The sequence below is a fragment of the Peromyscus maniculatus genome, chromosome 20 (assembly GCF_049852395.1).
Source record: "Peromyscus maniculatus bairdii isolate BWxNUB_F1_BW_parent chromosome 20, HU_Pman_BW_mat_3.1, whole genome shotgun sequence".
Taxonomy (NCBI): Eukaryota; Metazoa; Chordata; class Mammalia; order Rodentia; family Cricetidae; genus Peromyscus; species Peromyscus maniculatus.
This window is the reverse complement of record NC_134871.1, coordinates 42414153-42428556: the sequence shown is the minus strand read 5'-3', so window position 1 is coordinate 42428556 and position 14404 is coordinate 42414153. Positions and strand designations below refer to the sequence as shown.

The 14404-nt window shown below is 46.7% G+C and overlaps 1 protein-coding gene across 4 annotated transcripts in view; it reads left to right on the top strand.

Moving 5' to 3' along the window:
- Trappc9 (trafficking protein particle complex subunit 9) overlaps positions 1-14404 on the top strand; it is a 489946-nt gene that overhangs the window by 321727 nt on the left and 153815 nt on the right. For all 4 annotated transcript variants that reach the window (XM_076556025.1, XM_076556023.1, XM_076556024.1 and 1 more), the window contains one exon: positions 6414-6524. In XM_076556025.1, the coding sequence (XP_076412140.1) occupies positions 6414-6524 (111 nt within the window). The remainder of the gene's footprint in view (positions 1-6413; positions 6525-14404) is intronic.

Genomic DNA, 14404 nt, shown 5'->3' with positions numbered 1-14404 from the left:
TGCCTTCACGGTACTGTCTGTGTATGGTGCTGCCCACAGGCTGGACTGGAAGGCTCCCCATGGGTCAGGCTAGGAAGTGAAGCTTCTGTGACTCTTGCTGCTGTCCCTGGCATACACCTCTGGGATCCCAGCACCTTGCTAAGGAAGGTCATCGCAGCCCTCTGAGCTCCAAGCTGCCTTTTGGGTCAGGTCAGGGCAGTGAAGGGAAGCGCAACTCACTCCCAGGTCAGAACTTGGATTTGTCTCAAACTTTTTGAGTCTTGGACTCCACCTGCCCTAGCTGTGACTTAGGGGTGGATTTGGTTACAGACAGTGGGAGAGACAAAGTAGCTTGTGCTGATTTCATCCTTTTCAGCATTGGAATTCATCATCTCCACGCCCCCCCCCCCCCACCACATAAAACAGTTCACACCACTCATCTACTTCAAACTCTCAAAATAGCTTCCTGTCATGCTTAGAATGAAATCAATATTTTCTTATGACCTTTCCTCCACCATTAATCTTCTGCCAATCTCTTCTCTGCGTGTTCTGTGATCACACTGTGCCTCAAAATTTTTGCATTAATTGCACATTCTCTTTGGGAGGCTCTCCTCCAAGACCTTCATAAGATTGCTTTCTTGTCATTAGAGTCCCAAATCAAACATTGTTTCTTCGTTGAGAACCTCCTTTGCCATCAAATCTGAAGTTTTTTTTAAACCCCTGTTGATGTTTTCCAGGAGATGCACTTAATTTCTGAAAACTATTTGTATTATAGGAGTCTCATGCCCCGCTGCATTTCATAGCCTACTTTTTACACTAGCTGTTGCCATAGTAACCAGATTTATGCAGGTGTAGCCAGAGAGTACCTTGCCTCAGCAGTGCTCAGCCTCTTGCTTTCTGGAATATTCTAAATGCCTTGCCAAGGTTGCAGGATTGGATGACCCCAGGTACCCACTGCTCAGTGGTTTAACTCAGTGAAGTGTGAGATCCGGTCCTCCAGGAGACAGCTTGTCCAGCGAGGCTAAGATTTGTTGGGAAAATGAATCACCCTGTCTGCTATGACTTGGGTGCTCGGTTTTGAAGGAAACCACAAGGACCCAGGAAATGTAGCCCCAGCTGCCCCAGGGTGGCCAGCTCAGTTACTTACCCCATAAAGCCCTTGGTGTGGCCCAGCCTCTTGTCTTCACTCTGTGTGCACACGGCCCCTCTCCTGGCCTCTCTTCCTTGAGTCCTGGCTCCCTGCAAGCTCTTTTCTCAGGCTCTGCCTTCAGGATGAGCCCCTGGTCTCAGACAACATTCAAAATGACTTTCAAATACAGTTTCTAGACGATTTTAACCGAAACAAAGACAGGTGAAGGGAACAGCAGTCCAATGTTAACATTTTGCTATATTGTATTTATATTAAGTTTAATTAAAGACAGAAAGCTAGACTGTGCAATCTCCATCTATATTCTTCCTTCCCACTGATAAAGACTAATGTTAATAACACGATGGCGTATTTGAAAAAAAAAATCTTTAAAAGTGTAGTGCATGTGTTACCTCCTGTGACGTACTGTCCTGGCGTCATTAACGCAGGTGTATCCATGTGCCTTAGTTACTTTCCCATTGCTGTGATGAGACATCTTGACCAAGGCAACTTTTAGAAGGGTTTATTTGGGGCTTACAGTTCCAGAGGGTTAGTGTCTGCGATTACCATGATGGGGCGCATGGCAGCAGGCAGCATGGCGCTCGAGCAGTAGCTGAGAGCTCACATCTTGATCCACAAGCACGAGCTAGATGGGAATGGTGCAGGCTTTTGAAACCTCAAAGCCCGCCCTCTGTGGCACACCTCCTCTAACGAGGCCACACCTCCTAATCCTTCCTAAAGTCCTACCAACTGGGGACCAAACATTCAAATATTTGAGCCTATGGGAGCCATCCTCATTCAAACCACGACCACAACAGAACAAAGCAGGCTGTTCTTGCAAACTCATTTCTGACTCTGCACAGGGTTTGACGACCCCCTCATCCCCTATCACTCCCCACTCCCTGCCCCAGCCATCCTGTTCCATCCTCTTTCCTGTTGCTTTTCACCTAGTTAAAAGGAGCCTTTGGCTTCTATTAACCACATTGCAGTTAATGCTTTTGAGCGTGTCTTTGTGAGAGCCCTCTGAGTTAATACACATTGCCATGGAATAGTTAGGTCTAAGTGTGTTTATACATTGCTCAAGGAGGTAACCCCCACCTACCTACCTTCCTTCCTTCCTTCCTTCCTTCCTTCCTTCCTTCCTTCCTTCCTTCCTTCCTTCCTTCCTTCCCCCTCCCTCCATCCCTCCTTCCTTCCTTAGAAGTTGTACCAATTTAATTTATTTACACCCTACTTTTTGCTGATGTACATCTTGGCCAACTCTTGGTTCTGGACCACTTTTTAAGTGTTTCCATTAAGTTGAGTGGGAAACAGTGTCTCAGGGTTTGATTTCTTGCACTGGCTGCTAGCTTGATAGAGTGTCTGTTTACTGCCCATTGGAGATTTTCCAGGGTGGACTGACACTTCCCACCCTTTGCTTGATTTCATACTGAGTCATTTCTTATTGATTTATGGGAATTCTCAATGAAATCAGAATTCTGATTTGTTGTCAGTTTAATATACTGCAAATCCCTTTCCACAAGGAGTGTGTCTTAGCTTTTTAATGGTTTCCATTTATATCAAAGTCCCTAACTTTAACAGGGCCAAACACACTGTCTTTCTTTTATATTTTACATGTCATAACTCCTTTGTGAAATCTCTCACTTCTCACAAGCTATTCACTTGTTTTAAAAATTTTAATTTTTAAATAAATTTGAGATCGTGTTGCATGACTTTCTGGACAGTTGCAAACATCTACTCACCGCAGACAGGTCACTCATGACAGAACAATGAAATGTTCCTCTCAAGTCTAGCTTAGTGAGTGGGATTACTTTCAGGAACACCAGCAACGATGTAAGACCAGCTGTTCACCCAAAATCCTACCCCAGCAAGGGTGGCAGTTCATGGGAGCTGTGTCCCTAGGGCTTCTTGCACAGCTTGCCTACTGGAGAGCCTTGCCTCTCAGGATTTGTTTACTGACTACAATCTTGGGGAGAATGTTACAGGCTTGGGAGTCTGTAACATTCTGAGTTTCCTGAGCCTTATAAGTTGGATCAGCTTCTATCCTCCCTGCAGAAAGGGTATCTGAATAAACGTTTGAATTCTGAGGAAATTCAAATAGAGCTATTTTGTCACATAGAGCTATTTTGTAGACTTTTCAGCTCATGATGTGAGGTAGGGATATGGTTTCCTGTGCACAAAACCGTGCGTCCCAGGGCTTTTCTGAAATCTTTCTCCTAGGGAGCATCGCCTCTTAGTCAGACCTCCAGTTCCCAGCTCTGGGACATGCTGTGGGCTGTCTTCCATCATTTATGCTTTGGAAGATTTCTTGATGTCTAGCAGGCTTGATCTTTCCAACATTCTCTTTGTCATTGTTTTTTTGTGTGTTCTTGACACTTTTTTAAACATATATAATTTAGACTAGCACATCAGAATTTACTAAAACTAAAACTTCATTGTCCCTCTTTTTGTTAAGGTTCATTGAATTCATTTAGATTTAGAGAATCATGACTTCTTTTAAAATATGATCTTTTAATCCTCAAGCATAAAATCTTTTTATTCATTTGACTGCTTTACTAAATTTTCTGTAAAAACTTAAAATAGTTTACATAAATGTCTTACATACATTTATTATTACATTTATTCATAGATGCTTTCTGGGCTGCATTGCATTTATAAATCTATATTCTTTTTTTTTTTTTTTTGGTTTTTCGAGACAGGGTTTCTCTGTGTAGTTTTGGTGCCTGTCCTGGATCTCGCTCTGTAGACCAGGCTGGCCTTGAACTCACAGAGATCCACCTGCCTCTGCCTCCCGAGTGCTGGGATTAAAGGCATGTGCCACCACTGCCTGGCTAACTCTATATTCTTAAATATTTTTCTTTGTAATTATCTTCAGCTAATGCATAGAAATGTCACTAATAACATGAGGCTTTACCCTGCGACCTATTTGAATCTCTTGCTTTTAACTTCATGGGAAAGATTGCTTTAATTTTTTAACCCCCTCTTCCTGTTCTCCCTTCCCAATTCAATTTTCAAGAAAGCTGAGACCCTGTCTTTCTTCCTCACCTCCCTCTCTCAACTGTGTGCATGCAATAGTAGCTGACATGCAGGGGAGACTCACATCTGAGAAAAATCGATTGATAATTTGGGGAACATGTGGCCTCTGGCAGCTGAAATTCCTCTTCCCCATCTGCCCACCTTGGCCATAGACCTACATCTACCACTTCCGGTGCAAGTTTCTTTGCCCTCAAAAGCTCGCTCTGACTTCCATTCTCCAGGAGAAATCTCTTAGGCTTCCCTCCTCTTCAGAAAGGTGAATCCAGAAAAGCAAACAAAACCCAAGAATTGCACAAGAATGAAAAGTAAATTGTGTGTTCCCCTGGCTCATAAAGAAAATCAGCCACAGAGACGTGGAAAGACACACGAGCAAATGATATTAACGGTGGGCACAAAATGCTACCACAGTCTGGGACGGGAGTTAATTTGTGAGTAACAGATAGAAAACAAAGATCCACCAATGTATCATCGTGTTAACAGAAGGCCCCTCACAGCCAGTGACTCAGAATAGCGAGTGCAGTGACGCAGAGTCTATCTCTGCCACGTTCCCATGCAGCTTCCTAGGTACTGTGCTCTGCAAGTGAAAACAGCCTTCTGGGCTTTAAAAAATGGCCTTCTCCCCCTTCCCCATGAATGTTTTATGAGTTTCTGTCTCTGCTGAAAGATTTCACTATGATTAAAGATTTCATGAAGTTATGACAAAGGGAGGCCGGGTCGTCATTCCTGGAGTCTCCTTTGCCTAAGATCTAAGGGAAGAGGCTGCTTCTAGGCAGCTGTCAGAACTGAGCATGCTCCAAATGCCAGTGCCCCTGGGGAAGACACCCTTGATCCCAAGCCCCAGCATCAGCCAACATAAGGATATCCTCTGAAGGCCTCTGACACCACGTTGGCACTGTGTGTACCAAAGATGGCGACACTGTGCCTCCGCCTCCCTCCCTTGAGAAGCCCGATGTGCTAGGAAAGATTGCTTTGTGACCCCCCTGGCCTCTGGGCAGTGTCTGCTTTTATGTGTGTATGAACCCTGGATGTGTGTCTATGTTTCCTTCTCTCAAGGAGCCTACCAACTGTGAAGGCAAACCAACTTGAGCTCTGAGTCTGGAGACTCCACCACCACCTGGTGGCCCTCTCCCCAGCCTCCCCTCCCCTGTACTGCTCCCCCAGAAATGTCAGGACACAAAGGCAAAAATCCTACAGCCCTCTCTCTTCCTTTGGCTCGGCTTTCCAAATAACCAACAGCGCCCTGCCTCCTGCTTGGGGACACACCAGTGAAGTTAGATGTCTTCCCCTAGAAGGTCATGTTTTGATTCTACACAGAGCTAAAGATGACCCTGAGAGCAGCTCTTTGTCTGTATCTCTCCCTCCCTTCCAAGACAAACGGTTCCTCCTGTTTCCCCAAGGCCAGCCCAGCTGCCCTCTTACTCTGCTCTTGCAGTGGCCGTGGCTGTCCCTTTTAGATCAGCCAACAGGTATCGATTTCCTGTCATGTGCTTACCGTGGCGCCCGGTATTTGGGAAGTTGTGTTAGTTTTAGGCAAACATTCAACTGTAATGGGAACTTAACTGTAGTGATGAACACAAATGAAGCATGGGCTGTTGGTACTTTTAAAGTATTTCAGCCATATGGCTAATAAGTCTATAGGGAGGAGGCAGTGGGGGCGGGGCACCGCTGCTGTAGGAGGTGCCTGGTTTTCCAGGTCCTGGCCCCAGCTCTGCCATCCACAGACAATGGTTTGTGTCTCTTCTCTGAATGGTTGCTGAGCTTCAAGGCCTCCTTCTCATTCCAAGGAGGAAGGAAGGGAAGCCAGGGAGGCCGAAGGCTAGAAGCCTTTTCCTCCAGGCTCTATTACTTGGGGTCTGAGAAGACTGTGGCTCATTGGTTGGGATGCTACCATTGGGAGTACCCTTTGCTACAGGAGGTTCTTCACAATCCAGCAGCCAGCCCCCTGCTCAGTCTTGGGTAGCCAAAGACTTCCTCATTTGGACATCACCTTTATTTAGTGACACTGTATACCATGTATATAGATGGTCTTAAGAGCCAGCTGCTCGCCACTTGCTGAGGCTTGGAGGACTGAGCTACTTTCCAAGGTCCTTTGGTTCCTAGAGGGTTTGACAAAGTTCCAAGCACATGCCCAGAGGCCTTGGCATTATTGTAAACCAATCATCATCACCTGCACATCGTCAGGTAGTGGGACGTCCCTGGAGAGGAAGAAGGGGCTAAGTTGCTTCTCTTTGCCTTTGGAGAGTTCTGAACCCCCCTCCGTCTTTCCACGCAGCACCCGACAGTGCCACCTGCTCCTCGACGTCTTCAACTCCACAGAGCACGAGCTGACAGTCTGTGCCAGGAACAACTCTGAGCTCATCTTGCATGCCAGCGAGTGCCAGCGGTAAGTGACCTGCAGGGGCAGAGGAAGGCCAGGACCCAGGTGGGCAGAGCTTGGCAATGCTGGGAAGATGCAGAGCCTCCTCCTTACTCTCTTCTGGGCCTCTCCCCATACCAAGAAGCCATGCCGTCCTAGTCCAGTGTTTACATGGAATGGTATTTTTATTTCTTTAGTAGCAAGATGCATGAGGCCCCAGGTTCAACAACAACAAATCAGCAGGCCTGTGGCTTAGATCTCAACTCCCCTCTGCCATGTTTGTTCTAGATCTGTTTGCATATCCCTGTCTCTGTCTTACTTTAAAGAGTAAACTCCCCCCCCCCAAATGCTTGACATTGGTATTATTAGTCAGCGGGGAAATGCAAATGCAGAAATCATAGGGAGAAGCTGCTGTGCATTCATCAGAACAGGGAGATGAAAAAGACATCAAGGGAGCTCTGGGGAGGATGCAAATCTCCTGCAGCTCTTATGCTGGCATGGTCGAGAATCTGTAGCCACTGGGGACAAAGTCACACTTCCTTATAACACCAAACACACACTTGCCCTGTTGTGCCAACATTAGTTATTAAAAACTAAAATAAAATTCAGGGTGTAGGGCAGAGGAGGTGGCTCAGCAGATGATGTCTTTGCCATGTGTCTTGGTTAGGGCTTCTATTGCCGTGAAGAGACACTATGACCGCCGTAACTCTTATAAAGGGACATTTAATTGGGCCTGGCTTACAGTTTCCGAAGTTTAGTCCATGATCTGTTTAACAGCCCACCTGTAATTCCAGTATGTAGGAAGTAGAGATAGGGAACCCTCCCCATCCCGACCCCCACAATCCTGCTGAGCTACCTAGCCCACCAGCTGATAAGATAAACTCCAGGTTCAGCAAGAGACTTGGCCTCAATGTGTCAGATGCAGACTGATTGAAGAAAGCACCAGACATCAACTTTGAGCCACCCCCCCACGTGTGTGCACCCACGCACATGTGAACATGCATGCACACTCGCCACATGCATACATATGTAAAACACTAGCTAACCAAGTAAGTCAAGGGCCTGGAAGGACGGCTCAGTGGGTAAAATTGATAGTATCTTCTACAAGGGGAGTGTGGTGCACCCTGCAGCCAAATCACACAATGCCCAAGAGTTTGATGGGACACGAAAGCCGCCTTATCTACGGAGCCTCTTGTGCGATGGCACCATTTCTGTGAAGCCCTAGAATGAACAAAGGCAGTCTCCGGTCAGGAGAGTCTCAATGTGGGTTTCCTCTGGAGAGCTCAGGACAGGGCTTGACCCGGAAAGGGAGGAAGGTGATTTTCGGTGGGGGTTTGGGTTACGCCGCCGACGCCTGCATCCTCTGAACCTCAGTATTTATTCACCTGAGATTAGAGTTTGTCAACGGTACATCAAAAGGAGACATGGAAACCAGTGTCGAGCCATGGTTAAAAATAACCACGCAATGGAGTCTGGGCTTGGGGCAGCTGTCTGGTGCTACCTTGCAAATCACTGGAGATAATGGACTCTCTGAGGCCAGAGGGGGCGGATGGTGCTGAACTAGACTTAAGTGCTGCTCACTTGAAGCCACGGAAAGAATAGTTGAGCGGCGCCCCCACCCTTCTCTGCTCTCCCTCCCCAGGGTGACTGCTTGAAAGTGGTAGTACCATTCATGCCTACACTTCCCTGCTCTTACTGTGTGTATGTGCATTCACAGCCAAGAATCATTTCGAGAATTCTTAAAAGTTCTCTAAGTGTTTGCCTATCATATATGTCCCTTGGAAACTTAAAATAGGCATTGCACTTTGCAGCTAAATATAAATCCAGTCCTTTCATTTTGACTGCTATTAATATTTCATTGTGTAAATATGCCACCGTCTTCATTTCTATGCTAATTCCTCACTGTGCAGTGGCTTCCAGCCCATCCATATTTAATGTGATTGTTAATGGCATGTTTTAATGTACGTTAGGCCCGGAAGCCCCCTTGTGGGGCAGTTTGGGTTATGCTTTGGAGGCTGGAGACCCAGGACTTGGGGCCATTGCTGACCTTCCCTGTGAGAGGAGCCTGAAGCGCTCCCAGGATCACCTTGTCCTGCCTTGGATGGGACTTGCCACCTGGATCTGGGAATGTGCTGGGGCCTCTGCACTCTTCTGGCCTATGCCAGAGGCTGAGCAAATGCCATTTCTTCAGCTTCCAGGGAGGAGGATGAACATTTCTAAAAGCTTGGGTGCTGCCTACTGCTATTCCCCCTTAATTACGTGGTGAAACGTCTGCCATCTGTCCTGTCTCTTGGTCTGCATGTTTTCATGTAGCCCCTGATCCGAGAGAAGATAAATCTGGTCTTTTTTGTGACACCAGTATAAAACAATTTTAAGAAATTATAGATTGCTAAGCATATCCTGTGGCGAAGACTTGAATCGTTCTTGGCAACACGGACTATGTGATATTAATGACCCAAGTCGTAGATAATTGCAGTTTGGTTTTATGCTTCAGGCTTCTTCTTCTTCATGAAGCTTTTTGCTTAACTTCTCATTTCCGAGTGTTAGCTCATACCTTGTTTTATTCATTCACAAAATAGTCATTCAACAAATATTGATATTTTAAGAAGAAACTGTGTGGTAAGCTGTGCACCACTCCAGGAATGGCAAGAGAATAAATTATGACCCACACTGACCTTGGGAGAATAAACAGAGGATGGTGGCATGTCCAGTTAGCGAGGGTCCCCTCTATGTGCTCCCAGGAGGAGTTCTGTCTTTTAATCATTTTTCTCTTCCCTCCTTTTCCCATGAGAGACTAATGGAAACCCAGCTGCACCTTTGCTTAGATGCTGCATTCCTTACTCTCTTGTTATGGGAACCAAATGCCTGGTGAGAAACTACTTAAGGGAGGAAGGGCTTCTTTTGGCTTGCAGTTTGAAGGTATACAGTTCATCATGACGGGGAAAGCAGGGTGGCAGAGCATGAGACAACTGGTCGTGTATGCTTAATGATCAGGAAGCAGGAAGCAGACAGGAAGTGAGGCTTACTCAAGGCCCTCCCACAATGACCCACTTGTTCCAGTGAGGCTTTAACCACTTGACAGTTCCGTAACCTTCTACAACAGAGAGGGACCACGCGTTCAAACACATGAGCCTATGGGAGACATTTCATGTTCAAACCCCAGTAAATGCTTCTCTCGGCCAAATACCCCATCTTGTTGCTCACAAGCTTCTGCCTCTTCATGCCGGGGCTCTTTAGTTCATGTAGCAGTTCACTGGGTGGGCTTTTCCCCATGGGTCATATCTTGCCTAGAGTGTCAGGGCACTGATTGGATCTCCACCTTGTCCCCTGACCTGTGGCATGACGCAGTAGCTCAGGCTTTAGGGATACCCAAAGACAAGAGAAGATGCTCCCTGTGAGGAATTAACATCATCTTTCTTAAAAAAAAAATAACATTGCCATCAGCAAATATGCTATAAAATTAAGATATGATAATTATTGTGGATTTTTTTTGCTTAATTATCAGACCATTAAAATTAAATTTCACAGTAACCTTCTTTAATGCATAAATATCTTTATAATGTATGGTAATATTATTTCATTACATGCTTCAAGATACAGGCCTTTGTCTCACCCTCCCTCTGTCCACAGTCTTGCTAGTGTTCTCACATAGATCATTGGCTCTGCGGAATCCCACAGGTTGTTACAGCTTGGGTACCTGAACTCTTCTCCATGTAGATATCGACATTGTAACCTCTGGGCAGTTCTGTCTCCTGGGGTTACGCTGAGGTTGCGGAGTCCTGTTTCCCTCAGCCTAGAACTGCCCCAAAATCCTATATCTGACCCACCCCTTATTCTTATTCCTTCACTCTTGGTCCTTACAATGCTCCAAAGAACCCGCTGAGTCATCAAAGCAACACTTCATCTCGTGGAGCCCTTCTGCAAGCTCTCATTGGGCGTTATCTTGAATATACGACCTTTTCTCAACCCATGTCTCCTCATCCCCTTTTGTCATATTTCTGAGTTACAGGTGAGGTGTTTGCATTTTGTTTTCTACATTCTTAGTTTCTCAATTTGAAAGGAGAATGGGAGAGTCCTCCAGAGAGGATATTTCTAGAAATATGATGGTACAGGGTGTACCAGCTCAGTCTTTGAGCTGATGCAGAGAGGCTGTTTTCCATAGTGAGTCTTTGCAAAGGGCCCAGCCTGAGCCCCTGCCCAGCATCCCCTCTGCCACCCCGGGCTGCTGCCCCGGCAACTGGCAGCTGATGGCTTTGCTGATGGGAACCCAGATCCCTCTGGAGACAGTGGGAACCCCAAGATCAGGGACAGGAATGTCAGAGTTCAGCCTGGACAAGCAGTGGGACTGGGAGACCAGTGCCTTGGAAGACACAGCTGTTTTCTGACTCAGATGACAGGGAAAATGGTTTTCTTTTTTTCCTAAGCAGAGAAAAATAAGGTGGCACCATTGGGGTTCTATATACCACAGACCTTTGCAACCCAGATGTCCTGCCTCAGCTATTTTCCCTCTGGGCTTTTTTTCCTCTGTGCTTCTTGTATGGCCTCTTCCATGGGGGCCATGCCTGAAGTCTCTGTTTCACATGTGGAGGTGAGAAGGAGGGTTATGTACAGATGTCTTCCCAGCTGCTCACCACCATGACAAGCAAAGTATTGCCTGGGCCTGGAACGTGTCATGCCTTTTCAGCCTGGTCCTGTCACATGTAACTTAAATCACTTGGGGGTAGTAAGTCACCCTGCTCTGTTGAGGTCCCAAGGATAGTTTCATAAAATATTCATGGCGATCTATGCCCCCCACCCCATTGTTTTAGACAATGAAGCCAATCCTTGACTCCTACCCAGCACTCATCCACCCTATGTGATTGGTGGTAGGGGCTCAGTGAGTGGGAACTAATGAGGTTCATTTCCAGAACCCCTTTCACTATGCTGCCACAGTAGCCTGCAGCCCACCGTGGTTGTAAAGGCCCATTGGAAGACCTGTTTCCTTTCTGGGGAGACCATAGGATCAAGCTTTTGCTTAAGTCAGTAGATGTTATGAGGGCCCCATCTGCCAGGCTTCCTCCTGCTCCCTTATATGGGGACCAGGCATTCTCTCCTCACCTGCTGGGAATGAGAAACCACAGAGGTTGTTTACCAACAGGAATTTAAAAATCCAGAGTGGAGAGCGAGTCAACAGCCCATGCTGAAATGTCCAGGTATGACAGGAATGGTACCGAGTGAAGAGCCAAGCAAGGGTCAGTGTCTTTGTTAGGGTTTTCATTACTGTGAAGAGCCACCATGACCACGGCAACTCTTACAAAGAAAACATTTAATGGGGATGGTTCGCTTCCAGTTCCAGAGATTCAGTCCATTATCATCATGGCGGGGAGCATGGCGGCATGCAGGCAGACAGGGTGCTGGGGTTGAGAGTCCTACATCTTGACTCAGAGGCAACTGGAAGTCAACTGACTGTCACACTGAGTGAAGCTTGAGAAAAGAGACCTCAAAGCCCACCCCAACAATGACACACTTCCTCCAACAAGGTCACACCTCTTAATAGTGCCATTCCCTTTGGGGACCATTTTCTTTCAAACCACCACAGCTGGTAAAAACAGAAAAGCATAGGAAGGATCCTGCCTGGAAATGAGGCCTATGTGACTGATGTACCTGCAGGAATCACACACAGACATAGTATCCCCAGGGAGTCAAGGGAAGCCCATATTGCAGCCCCTCCTTCTAGGGACATGTGTGAATATTTCCACCTGTCCATTCTCTAGCTGGCCCCTCTAGGTACTTGGGCCAGGTGTGGCTGGTAGCTGTGGATCTAGCTCAGTTCTGCTGAATTCTGGTCTTCTCAGGGTCTTTTCTCCTCTCTGGCTCTCAGATCTTTATTCTTGTCCCATCCGATGGGTAAGCCAAGCCCGACTTGGCAAGAGTTCTTCAAGGGGAGCGTGTGGTCTTTTACTTGCAGATAGCTTAGAAGAGAGGATATGTGGTCCTGGTGTGGTGTTGCCTTTGTTATTGTGTTCTGGGCTCATCCCCGAAATGTCCAAGCCCACTGTTCCTGGAGCCACAGTACTCCAGGAGGTCTGGAAGCCAGGTTCACCCTTCTCTCCCAAGGGATTGGAAGCTGACTCTTATTGAGGCCTGACTGAAAACTCTGAAGTAAAACATACTCTCACCTCTGGACTATCAGATGCCTCTGCCTATTGGTTAGGAAAGTTCCTTGCCTTATCTTGTAAAAAAAAAAAAGTACTCCCCCAACTAATCAGGGGTGTGGGTGGCAGTGTGAGCTCTTCTGGTTCTTGGTCATGACCTTGGCTAGCCTTCTGCCTTTCTGATGTTCAGCTCCTCAAGCATCCAGTGGGCCATAATAATCCAGATGTACCTGTCTCAGGGCTAGGCATCTTCCTGCAAGTGCCAGAATAAGAGCGAGTTGCTGATCATCACATAGTATTGACACATGAGCCACCATTATGTAGTCTCACCCTCAAAAGCTTTGTCATGGAGGTGGAGGTACAGCTCAGTTGGTAGAGTGTTTCCACAGCACGCACGCACAGTTCTCTGGGTTCGATCCCTAGCACACCACGAATGTAGACACTTGGAATCCCAGCACTCAGAAGGTAGAGGTAGGTAGATTAGAAGTCCACCGCTATTTTTAGCTACATATTGAGTCTGAGGCCAGTCTGAGATAGAGGAGGCCCTGTCTCAAAAGTAAAGTAAAAGCCTCAACACCAAAACCACCTTCATCGTGGAGGCTTCAGATGTGTGCCCAAGAGAAGCGCACAAGTGGTTCAGCCTGTCTGGAACCACTATGTGCTTGTCACCTGCTTCTGCACGTAGTATGCTCAGTGATTTTCCATCTCTGTTCCACTCACTTCCCTCCATCCTGTTTTATCTGTGAACATTTTTATATTTAACTATAACATGAGTGGGTACAGTGTCATGCTTTCCATCAAATGTTTCCTCATTATCATTGAATACATTGTCATTCGAAATTTTCAGCTGCCGCAATGTGGTGCTTTATGACATTTTTTTTTTTTTAAATCGAAATTCAAGAGATGGACATCTCTCCAATCCGTTTTTAACCTGCATGTTTCCTGTTTGTCTCTTTTGAGTTTTTCATTGAGGAGGACAATCTCATAGCTGGGAGCTTTGCTAGCTGTGGCCCTTGCAGGGTACTAAGCTTGTTCCCTGGGCTTTTTTTTTTCCCTCCTTTGTTCCTCCCTAAGGTAATAGCAGCTTCTAGCTCAGTCCCATTCAGTGATCTTTTCATAGGTCCTATAGGACTGCTCGATGGTATCAGCATACTGGTCGCGCCTGTCTCTGTTTTCTCCTCACACAGCTTTCTTCTGTATAGTTCTAGTGACTGCATTTGCACTGGGCTGAGTCGTAGCCCAGCCCATAGTGTGTGCTCGCACGGGTTGTATCCTGAGTCAGTTCCATGGCCAGCAGCATCCCCGCTATCATCTTGTCCTGCTGCTGTGTCTGGGCTTGTGTGACCTGGAGGAAAGGGCACTTTTGTTCACATGGATGCTTTCGTTGGTTTGCATCAGGCGGTACCGGGGCACCCTCTGAGATCTTCATGCTCTCAGACGTCACTTGCTCCTGTGACATTTGGGGAAGGCCATTAGAAAGCAGTGTGCTGTGTAGATCAACAGCTCCTGGTGTGGAGTTGTGGGCTCACCCCGCCTCAGAGCTACACAGATAGCGGTGGCATGTACACTTGGGCATTTTTTGTTATTAATTCTTTTATTTTTTTATTTTTTGTTATGTATACAGTATTCTGCCTATGTGCATGCTTGCAGGCCAGAAGAGGGCACCAAATCTCATTACAGATGGTTGTGAGCCACCATGTGGTTGCTGGGACTTGAACTCAGGACCTCTGGAAGAACAGCCAGTGCTCTTAACCGCTGAGCCAGCCATCTCTC